We start from the raw sequence: 17,125 nt of genomic DNA on the forward strand, positions 1-17,125 counted from the left end.
CATACACATATTCCCCTAATTTAAAACTTTTTGTCACTTTGTGTTAGTGCTCAGATTTTAAATTCATTTGGATTTATTTTCTATATGGAAAGAAGGAGTAGTTTAATGCTCTTTCTACTATATCATGGGCAATTCACTTGAATTCTCTGAGCCTCATTTTCCTAATCTTTAAAATGCATATAATAATACCTACATCATAGGGATGCTTTAAGGATAAAAAAAATGAAATATACAAGTGCACATTTCAAGGCACATGGTAGGCATTCGATAAATACTAGATAGTTTTTTTGTGAGATAGTGTAGTGGGAAGAATGAGACAAGTTACTCTAATTGTCTAAGACTGAGTTTCATAAATTAAAAAAATGATCTTTCTTATAGTTGCTATGAAATTAATGAGATAATATGCAAAGCTTATAGCTTATATCAGGTAAGCAATACATGGTAACTATTCCATTATTCTCATTTTCATTATTACTACTACTATTATTGGCATTATTATTGCCACCCATACCCCAATTTCAGCAGACATTGGAGAAACTTACCAGTTAGAAGTCAGGACACCTGGGTTTTCTAGCTTCTGTCACTGACTAGCTGGGTGCTGACAGATGCTTAATTTATTTGAGTTTCCATTTCTTTGTGTATATAAAGTGAAGGGATGATCTAGGTCAAAAGTCACAGCTAAACTGCTGGTATTACCACCAAGCATAATAACTGCCTATTACATTCGTGTTTTAAAAATGATGTGGGACTTCCCTGGTGGTGCAATGGTTAAGAGTCTGCCTGCCAATGCAGGGGTCACGGGTTCGATCCCTGGTCCGGGAGGATCCCACATGCTGTGGAGCAACTAAGCCCGTGTGCCACAACTACTGAGCCTGCGCTTTAGAGCCCACGAGCCACAACTACTGAAGTCTGCGTACCCTATGGCCCATGTGCTGCAACTACTGAAGCCTGCGCTCCTAGAGCCCGTGCTCCTCAACAAGAAAAGCCACCACAATGAGAAGCCTGTGCACCGCAACGAAGAGTAGCCCCTGCTCGCTGCAACTAGAGAAAGCCCGAGCACAGCAACAAACACCCAACGTGGCCAAAAAACTATTAAAAAAATAAATAAAGATAATGGAGTCCCTCTTAAAAAAAAATAAAAAAATGATATGGAAACTCAACATGTTACTGGACAAAATATGTCTGTGAGCTTCTAGTTTATGATTCCAGATGAAGATATTTGAGGTTTGGACTTGAAATAAATTGAGATGTAAATTAAACTAATTTGGAAATGACAGTTATTATACCAAATATTTTTTTAAAATGTGACTTTCTGTAATTCTTTCTTCTTAAGTCTTAGTTTAAAAGCCCCTGATTTATTAGATGTATATATAGTAGAAAAATATAGAAAGGTTATAAACATATAAAAAGGTGTTCAGTTTTTCTCTATCATCCAAGCACAGTCTGTTTTTAGGAATGTTTTATTTCTGTAAGGTATGAATGGCAGAAACAAACAATTTAGTTATTCTAGACCAATTTCTTGGCTTACAACATTTTACTTTGATCTTTCTAGGAGCCTTTGATGAATAATATATCAATAATATATCAGGTTTTAAGGAGGAATAGGATATAATGTACTTAAATTCTATACTACTAGAGCTGCTACTAAAGATCTATAAGAGAGAATATCTCTGACATCACAAAAACCAACTACTTTTTGAAAAGCCTAGAGTATATATGGTAGGATTGCTTTGAAGAAGAAACCATTCCCTTTGAATAATGACAACGTTGGGACTGCGATAGAAAGTTTGAAATTATCCTTCACGATACTCTATTACTTGAAAATTGAATATGGAACTAGAAAAATGGTGTGTCATTAGGAATCCATTTAGGATGGCTCTGCTTTCTGTATTTTACTTAAAGCGAAATGATCACACCACTGAATTGCAGACTTGACCTGCCCCTGGATCAAGGCCTACATGTGCCTCTTCAGTGATTTGTTGATACTTTACTAAATTGTCACCAGGAAGTGACACTGTCTCAAGGAAGGTCAGATCTACAGCATAGGGACTAAAAGCAGGCAGCTGTGTAGACGCATGTCCTGATGGGGAAGTGACCTGCTCTCCTGTTTTAACCATGTAAAATTATGAAAGCTGTAATTGTGTATAAACATTTTCCAACGAAATATTCTGAACCCACCGAAGTATTCTGCAGGTATGACACCTGGGATTTGTAGACTATTTTGCAATTCTGGAAGGCTATATGACCATGAGCCTGTCCAGCATAAAGATAAGCTTAAAGACGTTTTAAATATTATATTGTTTACTGTGAAAAAAGTAAGAACAAGGCAAGTCCAAATTTCACCAAATGAGGTGCCAAGTATTTACCTAAGAGTTGGGATAGTGGGTATCACTGGACAGCAGTACCTAGCACAGATAGGTGTGCATACTCTTGGAGATTACATTTATTTATTCATTCATTCATTCATTTTTGCATGCTGCTCTGCGCAGCATGGGGGATCTTAGTTCCCTGACCAGGGATCGAACCCTGGCCCCTGGCAGTGGAAGTGCAGAGTCCTAACCACTGGACCGCCAGGGAATTCCCTTTGGAGATTACTTTAAAGTGAGGAAATGTACAGTAGGCAAATACTGGAATCTAGTATGTCAGCTTTCCCTGACTCCTGCCCTACCCTGCTTTTGGAGCCTTGCTGTGGTCCCTGCCTTTGCTTTTCAAGAACCCATTTAGAGCAGGGAGCTCTATTTTGATGGTAGGGACAAAATGAGAGCAGTGGTCCTATTTCGGGGTCTCACTCTGACAGATCAGAGATGCTTCAGTGCTTAGTCTATCACCACCACCAGCATTACCACCTTCACTATCACCACTACCACCACCATTACCACCAACTCTACCACCACCAGCATTACCACCTCACCACCATCTCCACCACTATCCTCACCACTACCACCACCAGCAGCAGCAGCACCAGCAGTAGCAGTAATTCTCACCTTGATGATCACAATGTCTTTCAAACTAGCTTCTCTGCCTCTAGCCTCTTTCTCATCCTCTCCAATCTTTCCTACATTTTTTTTGCTACATTAATTATCCTCCATCAAAGTTCTGATCATATCTTTTGCCTGCTTAAAAGCTGAAGTTTTAATTAATCTTCAATCAGTCCCATTCCTAATGAATAAAGTCCAGTCCCCTGGGCCCTGAATGGAAGGCCATGTACAAAAAAATGTCCCCAGGACAAAACTCAGAACAGATTTCCCATTGCTCTAAGTATTCTGAGCTCTAACTACACTTGAGAATTCATTATTCCTTGAATATGCTTTAGGCCAGCATTTTCAAAGTTCAGATATATACTACGTTAATAAATACTTCTTTATTAATGTATTGCTTTATTAGAATCACTTGGAATATTTGTTAAAATGCATATTCCTAGACCCCATGCCTAGAAGCTCTCTCTTTAGAATCCTCGGTACTGAACACCTTTTACTCAGTCAATTTGGGATCTTGGTGACAATTTTGTGACCACAAAGAAAGTCCCATTTAACTTCTGGTTACTTACATATCTTACAGTGTGTTTATAAGAATGAATATTATGAAAATATGAAGCAGTTGGCACAGTGCCTGACCCAATAAAGGCAGCTCTTATGGTTAATTCTTGCCCTACCTACCTCAGAGTGTTTTTTTAAAACTAATTAATTAATTAATTAATTTTTAGCTGCATTGGGTCTTCGTTGCTGCACGTGGGCTTGTCATTGTGGTGGCTTCTCTTGTTGCAGAGCACGGGCTCCAGGCGTGAGGACTTCAGTAGTTGTGGCTCGCTGGCTTCAGGAGTTGAGGCACATGGGCTCAGTAGTTGTGGCTCGCTGGCTTCAGTAGTTGTGGCACGTGGGCTCAGTAGTTGTGGCTTGCTGGCTTCAGTAGTTGTGGCACGTGGGCTCAGTCGTTGTGGCTCGCGGGCTCTAGAGCACAGGCTCAGTAGTTGTGGCGCATGGGCTTAGTTGCTTTACAGCATGTGGGATCTTCCTGGACCAGGGATCGAACCTGTGTCCCCTGCATTGGCAGGCGGATTCTTAACCACTGCACCAGCAGGGAAGCCCATACCGCAGAGTGTTTTTGTTCAAGTAAATAACGTTTGTTATTTACAGCACTTTCACGTTTTTTGTATGCTCTCCATTAGACTGTACACTTGGGGAGCAGGATTTAGGCATTATTCACCATTGACTAGCTGGCAAAATCTGGCCCAGTGTTTTGCTCACTGCATATGAGCTGAGTTAATAGTATGGTGCTTAGTTTTCAAAATTGTGATATAAATTAAAATTCAGAGCTCCTAAACATTATTACAAAAAAATACCTTTTTTTTTTTTGTCCTCCCAGAGGAAGCCCTGGAGCCACCTCCTGCTCGCCTGGTGGCCCCTGAAAGCTGCAGGGTCAGGCCCTCCAGGAGTCCTAGGTTCAACCCTCCGTTGGTCTGGGCAGCCTAACCCTCTCCCACATTCTCTGAGACCATCAGTGGGAGTCACCAAGAAACTTTAGCTGAATATTTCGGATGCAACACTAAGTCACCTTTACTGAGTCTTCATCCCTAGTTCTGGGTACCAGTTCTTAGAACTGGGCTTGTGTCTTATAACCAAGATGCAATATTCACCTAGGACCCAGTTGGGGTAAATAGATTGTATCTCATTTCCCGTGCCTGGGTCCCTGTCTTGATTACCTGCTTAATACTTTTATGATTTGACACTGCCTTGGTTTTGCCAATGATGTCTACCCTGTCCTTCTATCCTTCAAACATCTTTACAACCGAAGCCTCATCCAACAACTCCTTAATGACTAATTTGTTGGTGCCAACTGACTGCTAATGAATTTCCAAGGACTTCCCTGATGTGCTTTATCCATCTGCCAAGGACCCCCCCCTGCTGGTAGACTGTTGGCACCAGGAGCCCCCTGTGACCAAACCAGGCAGCATTTAGACCTGACCTCCTGCCAGACCCATCAGCATCATTCCGGGGGATGTCAACCTCCTCAGGTCATGCCCTCTTGTTTTCCACCAACCCTCGTACAGTTCACAGATGCAGCCACAGGGCTCACCTGGCTGATGGTGCTCATGGCTCGCATGTAGCTCTCATTCCTGGAGCGGAACTTTGGTGATGTGAGCAGGCCCGCAGGGTCAAGGCTGTCTAGGCTTCGGTTGATGGAGACCTCACTGACCGCCCTCAAGTAACTGTGACTCCGGATCTGGAGTTTGGGGGAGTGCTCATTGGAAATCCTGGAAGAGAACAACGAAGAGTGTGTGTTTAGTCCTGTTCTAATACGCAGGCAGTAATAAGACAGGGTAGGACGGTGACTGATGTGGCACCCTACACACGGGGGCAAATACTAGAGATGCCCTCCCGTGGTTGCTAAACTCCCCCGTGGGGTCTAGGAAAGAAAACGTTTGATGGGAAATCATTGAGATCTGATGACATCAGAGAGCAATTATAATTTTTTCAGCCCAGGAAATAATTTCCTCAATCATATTTTCCTAGGCAGCCTGGGGAGGAGAGTAGAGCTGCTACTGCCCTGCCCTGGACTTCTGCCCTATGTAATTTGCAAGCTTTTCCTTTGTACCCAATTCTTTTCTGTGCCATCTTTTTGTTTTTGGACTTTCTAGTAACAACAAGTGGTTATATATCTATAACTATATCAATCTTTCTATCATCTATTTATCTCTCTATCTAATCTTGATCTCATTTAGTTGAGATTTAATTTAGTGAACAAAACTTAAATTTTAGACATTAAAAATGTGTGCATCTCTAAATCTTGATATCCAAAGACAAGTCTTTACATACTTTATACTCTTCAGATTTTTTCCAAGATGCATTTTTTATTTTATTTTATTTTTTATGAACACATATTTCTTTATTAAGTCAATATCTTTTGCAAAATGAAAAAAGCCTTAGCATACAATATCTTTATACTTAAGGTAATAAATCTGTTTATTAAATGTATTCATATTTGATATATTAAATTCAGAACTATTCAACTGTATTAATAAATTTCCCAATATACTTACTTACTTAATTAATTAATTAATTTTTGCTATTTGACATTAGTCTTTTTTAAAAAAATTTTTATTGGAGTGTAGTTGATTTACAATGTTGTGTCCCAGATGCATTTTAAAATTATAAAAGTAGAAATTGCTCCTTGCAAAAAGCCAAGATATCCATAGGTGCTCAAAGCAGAAAGTGGGTCTCCACTCCCCTTCTTCCTGCTCTAGAATTCCACTCCCCTGAAAGAACTACCCAGAGCAGCTCAGTGTACGTCCTTCCTTACCCTTTCTATACACGTACAAACAATTATTTTTTTAGTAATTTAAAAAAATTTTTACTGAAATATAGTTGATTTACAATGTTGTGTTAGTTTCAGGTGTACAGCAAAGTGATTCAGTTATACATATATATCTATTCTTTTTCACATTCTTTTCCATTATATGTTATTACAAGATATTGAATACAGTTCCCTGTGCTATACAGTAGGTCCTTGTTGTTTATCTATTTTATGTATAGTAGTTTGTATGTTTTAATCCCAAACTCCTAATTAATCCCCCTCCCCCTCTTTCCCCTTTGGTAACCACAAGTTTGTTTTCTATGTTTGTGTTTATTACTAATTTTTAAAGTTTGTTTTCACGTGGGATTCAGGGCGATTTTTCTTTCATTATTAAATTAAAAAAATTTTTTGCTGTAACATTGCTTACAATTAAAAATTAAAGTTGATAAGGAGATAGATGTAGACCCAATATAGCTGCTATTATTTATCATTATTCTGGAGATCCTAGCTAATGAAATTAGAAAAAAAAAAAGAAATACGAATATAAATATTGTGAAGAAAAGGTGAACTTTGAGTATTTACAGATTATACAATTAATTAGTTGGAAGGTAAAAGAAAATCAACTGAAAAACTATGAGAACTAATAAGAGTGATCCCCCAAATAGTTACATACAGGGTAAAAATAGAGAAATTAATAATTTTTCTATATACTTCCACCACCAAGTAGAAATTTTACTTTAAAAATCCCATTCAAAATGGCAAAACATTATAAAATAAGTAGAAATTACAAAAAAGAAATGCACCAGAAATTTTTGAAAAAAGTGATAAAACTTTATGGAGGGCAGGGTGGCGCAGTGGTTAAGAATCTGCCTGCCAGACGTAGAGAATGGACTTGAGGACACGGGGAGCGGGAAGGGTAAACTGGGACGAAGTGAGAGAGTGGCATGGACATATATACACTACCAAATGTAAAATAGATAGCTAGTGGGAAGCAGCTGCATAGCACAGGGAGATCAGCTCGGTGCTTTGTCACCACCTAGAGGGGTGGGATAGGGAGGGTGGGAGGGAGACGCAAGAAGGAGGGGATATGGGGATATATATATACATATAGCTGATTCACTTTGTTATACAGCAGAAACTAACACATCATTGTAAAGCAATTATACTCCAATAAAGATGTTTAAAAAGGAAAGAAAAAAAGAATCCACCTGCCAATGCAGGGGACACAGGTTCGAGCCCTGGTCCAGGAAGATCCACATGCAGCGGAGAACTAAGCCCGTGCGCCACAACTACTGAGCCTGCGAGCCTAGAGCCCGTGCTCTGCAACAAGAGAAGCCACCGCAATGAGAAGCCAGTGCACCGCAAGGAAGAGTAGCCCCCGCTCACCGCACCTAGAGAAAGCCCGAGCGCAGCAACGAAGACCCAACGCAGGCAAAAAAAAAAAAAAAATTTTATGGAGGGCAATAAACAAGTCCTAATAAAAGAGGAAATCAAATTTCCTGGAGGGAAAACTCAATATTGTAAAAAAAAAAGTTAAAATTTCCCTAAATTAATCTATAAATTTTATGCTAAAAGCTGAGAATTTGATTAACAGCCACTTTTTGCAACTACGCTGAAGGAGGGGACAAATTAGAACAGATCTAGAATTTAACATCAAAAGGAAATCTCTTATGTATTTTACTACCATAAAAGAGAAACTGATTGTTCTAGCAGTGTTCCCTTTGGATCCTGTGCCATTCTGGAGATTCCCCATGGACCACTTTATAAATGCCCATGCCAAAAATTCCAGCCAAAAAACAAATAAACTGAAGAATAAATTTTCCCTTTGAGATTTCTTCTAGGAAAAGAGAGACTTAGCTAGAAGCATTTATAACCTGAAGTTCACTTTCACATAGAACTTGAGAGGTGACAAATGTGTTTCTTTGGCTATTTTGTAACCTGACCCAGAGCAATGATATTGCCAACATAAATAATGCTGCTCTTCCAAGCGGTTATCAGGGCAGCATTGGGGGTGGCTGTTTTGTAAATGATCTCCATTCAAAAGAAGAAGTGAAAACCCAATGTTCTGAGAAATGAGTGTCTGTCTGCTGGCTGAGATGGAGAAATGAAGCATCATTGAAATAATCATTCACCCTGGCTGCTTGTTATGAAATAAACCATAATTCCCAAATTCCAAACTGAAAAATCATTCAGAAGAGATTGAATAGTTCTACTTTGGTGAGTCATTTCTGATAAAACAATGCATTCTTTAATGATACACTGAATATAAGGAAATGAACTCTTTTATCTTGTCCACTTAGAGAGCAGAGCCCACAGCTGTCAACATAAAGGGTACAGTATGTACATGTGCTCCTGACGCTGAAACACTCATGAAAGAAATTCCAAAAAAGAATGCAGTGATTATTTTCACCTCAAGAGGAAGTTGATTTGCTAGGAAGGAAAGGAGTGTGCCTATTCAGAAATATTAGCTCTCGTGTAAGATTAATTATTTATCAATGTTAGCCTATTCAAATGACATCCATCATTTTTCACTTTCTCCCCAGATTGCTTATGCTAAGTTAACCTCTCATGGCTTATCCCAACTGAACTGAGATTTTGGCCTGGTTGAGCCCCATTCATTATCATGTCCTTTAACTGCACCCAAAGGTGGGACGACGCCCTTAGGTGGCTGTGGATCAGCTAGACAAACACACTTGGCTAGTGTATCAGTAAGAGTGCCACTGCAAAAAGAGAAAATGCAATAATACTTGGAACACAACATTTAAACAAAATTTTTTATTTTATTGAAGTATAGTTTTTTTTAATGTTTTAAAATATTTTAATTGTATTGGAGTATAGTTGATTTACCACAATGGAAAAGAATAGTGATAATAACCTATATGAAGTATAGTTGATTTACAATGTTATGTTAATTTCTGCTGTACAGCAAAGTGATTCAGTTCTCTCTCTCTCTCTCTCTCTCTCTATATATATATATATAAATGTGTGTGTATATATATATATACACACACACACACACACATATATATATATACACATTCTTTTTCATTATGGTTTATCACAGGATGTTGAATATAGTTCCCTGTGCTATACAGTAGGACCTTGTTGTTTATCCATTCTCTATATAATAGTTTGCCTCTGCTAATCCCAAACTTCGAATCCAACTACCAACCGTCTCCTCTACCAACCCTCTCCCTTGGGGACCACAAGTCTGTTTTCTCTGTCCGGAACACAACATTTTAAATCAATGTCCCCAAAGAGAAAATGATTAACCCTGTAATGTGTCACTAAAATTATAATTCCACAAGATGAATAAGCTCTGGGGAACTAATGTACAGCATGGTAACTAGAGTGAATAATACTGTGTCGTGTACTTGAAATTTGCTAGGAGAGTAGAACTTAAGCATTCTCACCACACACACACAAAAGGTGAGGTGATGGAGGTAATAATTAACCTGATTGTGGTAATCATTTCAAAAAACATGCAGTCAAACTATCACATTGTACACTTTAAGTATATACCATTTTGTCAGTTATAATATATACACGTTATAATATATACAAATATATACAAGTTTGTCAGAATGGATAATAAAGCTGAAAAAATATAACTTCAGATGGTTTGAATTTTTTTTCCTCCAGAGAAGGAAATGCTTCATGACTCTGTGAGTCTAATGGGAGAATTTCTGGAGGTGATGGACTATCTTACTGATTGATCTGTATCCTAATTTCTGTTTGTTTTTTTTTTTTCTCCCACTTTGCCTTGACTCCGACTTATAAAAGCATTGAAATGTCAGGTTATTCGATAGGACTCAGAGGAAACATTTTATTGACTCTGGGGTTAATCCAATTGCTCTGTTTTGAAGATGAGAGTATTTTGTCCTTGGTCATGACTCTGTTATCAATTCACTCTCACAAGCATTCATGGCTTCAACTGAGAGGCTTTGATTCCTTTGGCCTCAGTGTGGAAAATGGTACTTAGTGGGTGACACCGCTCAGTTACTAGTTTTGGGGAATCTAATGCAGGGTGTTCTTTTGGTCAACCTGCTTTGGTAAAACCGAGCCCAGCTTTCTTCTCAGCAACTTCATGTATGATGCCTTTATAGTCCTTCTGAACGTATAACTTGCATTCAAGTTGTTCACTTTGGCAGCTCTGAACTCTTGAGTTATTTCTACTTTATAATAATAGCTGACATTTATTACCATTTACAAACCACTTAGTTATTATTAATACCAACCTGCAGATAAGGAAACCATGGTTTCGAGAAGTTATGTCGTGTTCAAGGTAATTGAGACGGAACCTTGGTCTTTCCTTGACTTCTGTATTCTCTTCCCATCTCCTATTTCTTGGGGAATCTTGCCGGCACTCACATGGGAGTTCCTATTCCTCTCCCTTGTCCTCAAATGTTCTTATTCCCTAAGATTTTACAGTTCTTTATATTCTCATTTTTTCTACATTCTCTCCTTGGACAACCTCATCTGCTCAGTCGCTTCTACTACTAACTTTATCCTGACAACTCACAGATCTATTTGTAGCTCATAACTCTTAAACTTCAAAACTAAACTTCCAATTAACTGTGCACTTCTACCCAGGTGTTCCACAGGTATCAAATACTCATCACAACCCCCAAATGAACATGTTACCTTTTCCCTCAAATTTGCTCCTTTTTACTTATTCCACATTGAGATGAATGGCATTGAAATCTATCCTGTCAACCAAACCAAATATCCAGGTGTTTATCCTGTTTCCCTCTTAACTGTCCAAATCCAGTTGATGATCAAATTTTCTCAGTTTTACTTCCTGGATACACTTACAATTCCTTTCCTCCACGTCTTCCTCACCCTTCTTGCTTCATACTTCCTTAGTTCAGCCTTCATCTTGATCCTCCCAAACCAGGCTCCCTATAGCCGGTCTTGTCCCCTCCAGTGCATCTCTCTTCTCCTGCTAGTGATTAGGACACTCTCTTGCCTAAAAGTCCTCTGTGAATCCTCTTCATCGGTGGGAGAAAGTCTAAACTCTGTACTTACTTTTCTAGTATCACCTTTTGCTACTTCCTCACATGTACCATGCATACACTTTCATGCTTCTTTATCTCTGCACATGCTGGTTTTTTGTTTTTGTTTTTTGCTTGGAATACACTTCTTCCTCCACTTTCTACCCACAGAACTCTTACTTCAACTCATTTATCAGGTCACTAGGTGTTAGAGCACCTATTGCCGGGAGAATCTGGAATCATGATTCCAGATCACTGAGTCTAATGGGATTCTAGTCAGTTCTCTTTAGAACGCCTCCTTTGTTCTCCCTGACTAAATAAACTACTTCTCCATCTGTACTCCTGTAGTGTCTTTTATATTTCTCTGCCACACACTTTTCCCATTGTTGTAGTTTTTTGTTTATATGTCTGTGTACTCCTTAGATTTTTGAGTTCTTAGAAGGTGGAGTCAGTATTTCATTCATTTTGTTACGCAGTGGTACACTAGCCCTTACATTTTTAAAATGACTAATTATGACTAACACCTACTTGAGTGCTTCCTTTATGCCAGGCACTGCACATGAATCACCCCATGAAATAGATGAATGAATACATAAATGAATGAGAGGGGAACTCAGTTGATCACTACTCTAGACCTGAAATAGTTTCCAAAATTTCAAAATTCTCTTACTTATAGGTAAAGACCCCATAAAGGATTTTAAAAAGCTTTATTGCGATAAAATTCATACACCATAAAATTCACCCTTTTAACATGTACAGTTCAGTGGTTTTTAGTATATTCACAGAGTTGTGCAACCGTAACCACTAATTTTAGAATGTTTTCATTCCCCCTCCCTGTCCACATTCCTGTACCCATTACTAGTCTCTCTCTATTCCTCCTTACTACTAACCCTTGGAAATCACTAATCTACCTCTTGTCTCTATGTCTTTGTCTGTTTAGGACATTTGATACATATGGAATCATATAATCTGTGGCTTTTTCCCACTGGCTTCTTTCACTTATCATGATGTTTTCAAGGTTCATCCATGTTGTAGCATGTATCAGTACTTCATTCCTTTTTTTTTAAAAATAAATTTATTTATTTATTTATTTATTTTTGGCTGTGTTGCGTCTTCGTTACTGTGCACAAGCTTTCTTTAGTTGTGGTGAGTGGGGGCTACTCTTCGTTGCTGTGCGAGGGCTTCTCATTGTGGCTTCTCGTTGTGGAGCACAGGCTCTAGGCACGCAGGCTTCCGTAGTTGTGGCACATGGGCTCAGTAGTTGTGGCTTGCGGGCTCTAGAGCTCAGGCTCAGTAGTTGTAGCACACGGGCTTAGTTGCTCCGCGGCATGTGGGATCTTCCCAGGCCAGGGCTCGAACCCATGTCCCTTGCATTAGCAGGCAGATTCTTAACCACTGCACCACCAGGGAAGCCCAGTACTTCATTCCTTTTTATGGCTGAATAATATTTCATGGCATGGATTTATACCTTAATTTGTTTGTCCATTCATCAGTTGACAGACACTTGGTTTGTTTCCACTTTTTGGCTTTTATGAATTATGCCGATATGAACAATCATGTTCAAATTTTTGTGTTGGCATAGGTTTTTTCAATTCTCATGACCGTAAAGGTTTATAGGAAAATATTATTCAAGATAACAGAGCAAGAAAACTTCACATATGAGGTGAGACTTCTGGAATGACAGAGGAAGGACCTCAGTGAGTCCTAGTCTACACAAAAGCAATTGCAGAACTACTGGCAACATCAACCATTACAGAACTCTGGAAATTGAACTCAGAGAACAAACTGAAAATTATTTATGCAAGAAAAAGTACTGAATGTAGATACCCCCATTCCCATGCTCCTCAGCTCCTTGGCATAGCAGCCACAAACCACGGAAGCCTCAAAACCAACACAGGGGATGCACCTCATGGAGCTCGGTTGAAAGCATTATCTTCAGCGCATGGTGATGTTTTGACTGGTCTCTCACCTCCCTGGAAAAGCCCCATCCCCAGAGTGTTGATACTATTTGATCTGACTGGGAGCTCAATTCTGTGGAAAAACCCCTATCCCAGGTTGTTACCAAAAACAGTAGTAATTGGCTGAAATTGCTAACATCATAGCTGCCTGAGGTTATAATTTCAGTTGGAGCAAAACAAGAGCCTGGCCCAAAATTTAAAAGAAAGACCTGGAAAATTTGATGGCTATGGGGGATATTTAAAAGTTTTGATGTGCTGCTTAAGAACCTAGAAGGCTTCATGTATGCACAAGGCTGTGCACATGCCCAGAAAAGACCTAAGAAAAGAAAGGACTTTGGTCACTCACCTGTGGCTGACCTTGAAACCCTGCATAAGCAGGAATTGAAAGCTAAGGCTGATTTGTAAACTTCCTGAAATTTGAAAGTGTGCCTTCATAGGCAGATGCCATTGGCAAAAGGTGGAACTCTTATTGGTTTAAAGTATTTAGAAAATATTCTGACCAATCACTGGCTAATCACTGAACTATGATGACCCCAGGGTGAACCCAAGGAAGCCAGGTTTAAAAATAAAAGCAAGAATTTAATAAAAGGAAGCAGAGAAGTCAGTAGATATATGTTATAGGGAATCCAGAATCTAAAGAGCTAGTCCAGGAAAGTTGCTAAAGAATAATCAGTAGCAAGGTAGAACAAACAAACAAAATGAATAAAATAAACTGGGGTGGGAGGGAGAGAAAGGATGGAGGGGGAAATTTGTAGATTAAGAAACTCAAAATATATATCAAATTCAGGAAGTGGGAAACATGAAGTATAGTATTAAGGGAAGGATACTTTGGACGATAAAATCATAAACAAAGACAAGGTAATGATTACCATAAAAGTCCGGATAGTGGCTACTTTTTAGGAGAGGGAGACACTTGATCTGGATGGTAGTTTCAAGGGTATTTGCCTTATGATAATTCATCTGCCTTATGATAATTCATTAAGTCATGTATTTTGTGTGATTTTTGTATATGTGTTTTATTTTTCAATATAAAGATTTAAATAAAAAGGAATTGGGGAATATCTGGTTCAAGAGTTGCTATAATATCTAAAATGTACGATTTTCCAAATAATGCGACCTGCAAACAAATGAGAAATTATGGATCAAATACAGAGAAAAAGCAGCTAATAAAATATGTCCTTGAAGGGAGCCAGATGTTGGACTTAATAGACAAAGACCTTAAATCAGTTATGAATATTTTCAAAGAACTAAAGGCACTATGTGTAAAGATTTAAAGGAAAGCATGACAACTATGTATCACCAAATTGAGACTATCAATAAAGAGACAGATATAACAAAAAAAGAATCACATAAATTTTGGAGTTGAAAATAACGATTATTTTCTGAAATGAAATAAATAAGTAATAAATTCTCATTCCCAGTGATAACTACTTAATAATAACTGAAATGAAAAATTTACTCAAGAGACTCACAGCAAGCCCCTCGAAGAAGAATCAAACCTGAAGAGAGATTATGCAGCCTGAGAAACAGGAAAAGAATAAAGAAAAATAAACAGTTTCAAAGACTTGTGGGACACCATCAATCACATCAACATACATGTAATTGGAGTTCCAGAAGAAGAGGTAGAAAATATATTTGAAGAATTAGTGGTCAAAAACTTCCCAAATTTGATGAAAACACTAATCTACATACCTAAGAAGCTTAAAACACTTAAAATACTATAAACTCAATGAGATCCACACCTAACCATATCCTTGTCATAGCGTCAGAAGGCAAAGACAATGAGGAAATCTTGAAAGCAGAAAGAAATGACTCACCACTTACAAGGAATCATCAATAAGATTAAAAGCTGACTTCTCATCATAAACTATGGACGTTAGAAGGCATTCAGATGAAATATTCAAAGTGCTGAAAGATAAAGATTGTCAACAAAGAAATCTATATACAGAAAAACCATCGTTCAAGAAAGAAGTTAAGACATTCCCAGAAAAACAGACTGAGATTCATTGCTAGCCACATAGAGTCCTTTTTTCAAACTTCTTTTGCAACACCTTGTTGTTCCCTAAACATTTCATTTTCCTTCTATTTCTTAGAATTGTAAATTCATAAAGCAATCCATTTTACCATCTGATTAGCCCTATCAGAAGAGCACAGCTTAGACACAGGGGCAACTTTTATAGTTTAAGATACAAACTGAAGGAACAAACTCCTATACGTCCCTTGCTATATTCTTTGTTGTTCTTCTTCCATAAATGTTTGACATGGGGGATGAACGTTAGCCTTATTTCTGGGAGATATGGCATTGTCAAGTGTTCTGGACCTTGCTATCTCTTAGAAGTCCAGGGTGCAGTAAAAGGGAGATGAGGAAATAATCTTGGGGATTTCTCTTTGCTCCATTAGCTTCGCTCTGTAGAAAAAAACCCGATAAGGGTTGGGATTGTTGACTTGTTCTACTGGGAAGATTATCAAAGAGCCACAGGCTAACTCTCTGCAAAGCCATCTGCTATAAGCTGGGATAATTCATTTCAGTTATAAAGTGGGTCTTGTGCAAAATAAAGGTGCAGCTCTTTTCACAATAATTCATCAGCCACGGAAATTTTCAACATAAAATGCAGTTCTTCCAGTGTGCCAAATATGTTTATCTATCACATTTAGACTCTTCTGACACTTGGAATTCAAACATTCTTTCCCCTAGATTCTCTAGACTGTGCAACGTTAGATTTAAAACAATATGAATCAAATGCCAACTATTTGTAATGCTTGTGCTAGAGGCTATGGAGGACACAATGTTCCTGCCTTTGATAACGTCAGTCTCCAGACAGAGACAAATGTGCAGAACTTCAAGAGAATCTGTGCTGTGCTTATAATAGATGTTCAAGAAGAGGGTAGGAAACGGAGACTCTTTTGGAGTGGAGGCATTAGGAAGAGCTTTGGAGAGAAGTCGGCTTGGAGTTAGACTCTGGTAGATTGTCACTAGGTAAAAGTGAGCCAGACAGAAGGCATTCCAGACCCAAGGAGCAAAGACTTGGAGGCACAGGGCGCAGGACAGTGCTCGGGATGGCTGATACCCAGGAAGCTGGGGTGAACAGGGCCGAGACTGCTCTCGTCAGAGGCTTATTGAAGTCATAATCGCCTGCTGGCCAGTCTCCCCCCTAAAACTATGGGTTCCTGAAGCCAGCAACCACATCTGGGGTCATGGGATTATATGGAATCCATCACTGCATTCCCAAAGCCCAGCACAGTGACCGGCATATATTAGACCTCCTTAAATATTTGTCAAATAAGTGTGAGAGGAGAGGGGTGATGGGGTCTGAAGCCCCCCCAAGGCATTATGACAAGACCCCCAGTAAGACCCTGATGAGAACCTGAAGAGAATCAGGGCACCATGGAAGGTGAAGGCCCGAGGGGGTGTGTAGGTCCCTCAGGGATGACCTGTGGAGTTCCGTTCCTGGGTGACGCCTCTCACCACGATATATAGACTATAGTCAGGCCCAAGGGAATTTGTTTCTCTCTTTGGTAGCAGTAAGGAAAGAACCTTTCTTAATACTCAGATGTGCCCAGCAGAGTTTTATTGATGGCTGGCTGAGGATACAGCACTTAGTACGCAAAGAATTGTTTCCAAAGATCCCCATGAAGGAATTTGGGGGCTACAGCATGCTTTTAGCATCCAAGGAGGTCCGCGCGAGTACACACACTGCGTATCCACGTGGGCAGATCCCACCTAGAAATGAACAACAGCTGCAGCTTAGTAGTGGGGCTTCTCTGTCTTTGTTCTGCTCCAAGGTAACCAGTTTTACAAAAGCAATTCTTACGTATTACCTCAAAATAATTCCTGCAAGTCTCTTCCTTTTAGTTGGCTTAGGACCAAAATGATCACAAAAT

General features: G+C 39.0%; 1 protein-coding gene across 22 annotated transcripts in view; it reads right to left on the bottom strand.

Annotated features, from left to right (window-relative positions):
* The window catches only part of DLGAP1 (DLG associated protein 1), an 856,539-nt gene that overhangs the window by 175,091 nt on the left and 664,323 nt on the right, over positions 1-17,125 (bottom strand). For all 22 annotated transcript variants that reach the window (XM_082353525.1, XM_082353532.1, XM_082353530.1 and 19 more), the window contains one exon: positions 5,074-5,251. In XM_082353525.1, the coding sequence (XP_082209651.1) occupies positions 5,074-5,251 (178 nt within the window). The remainder of the gene's footprint in view (positions 1-5,073; positions 5,252-17,125) is intronic.

This window comes from Balaenoptera borealis, assembly GCF_965194805.1.
Source record: "Balaenoptera borealis genome assembly, chromosome: 14".
NCBI lineage: Eukaryota > Metazoa > Chordata > Mammalia > Artiodactyla > Balaenopteridae > Balaenoptera > Balaenoptera borealis.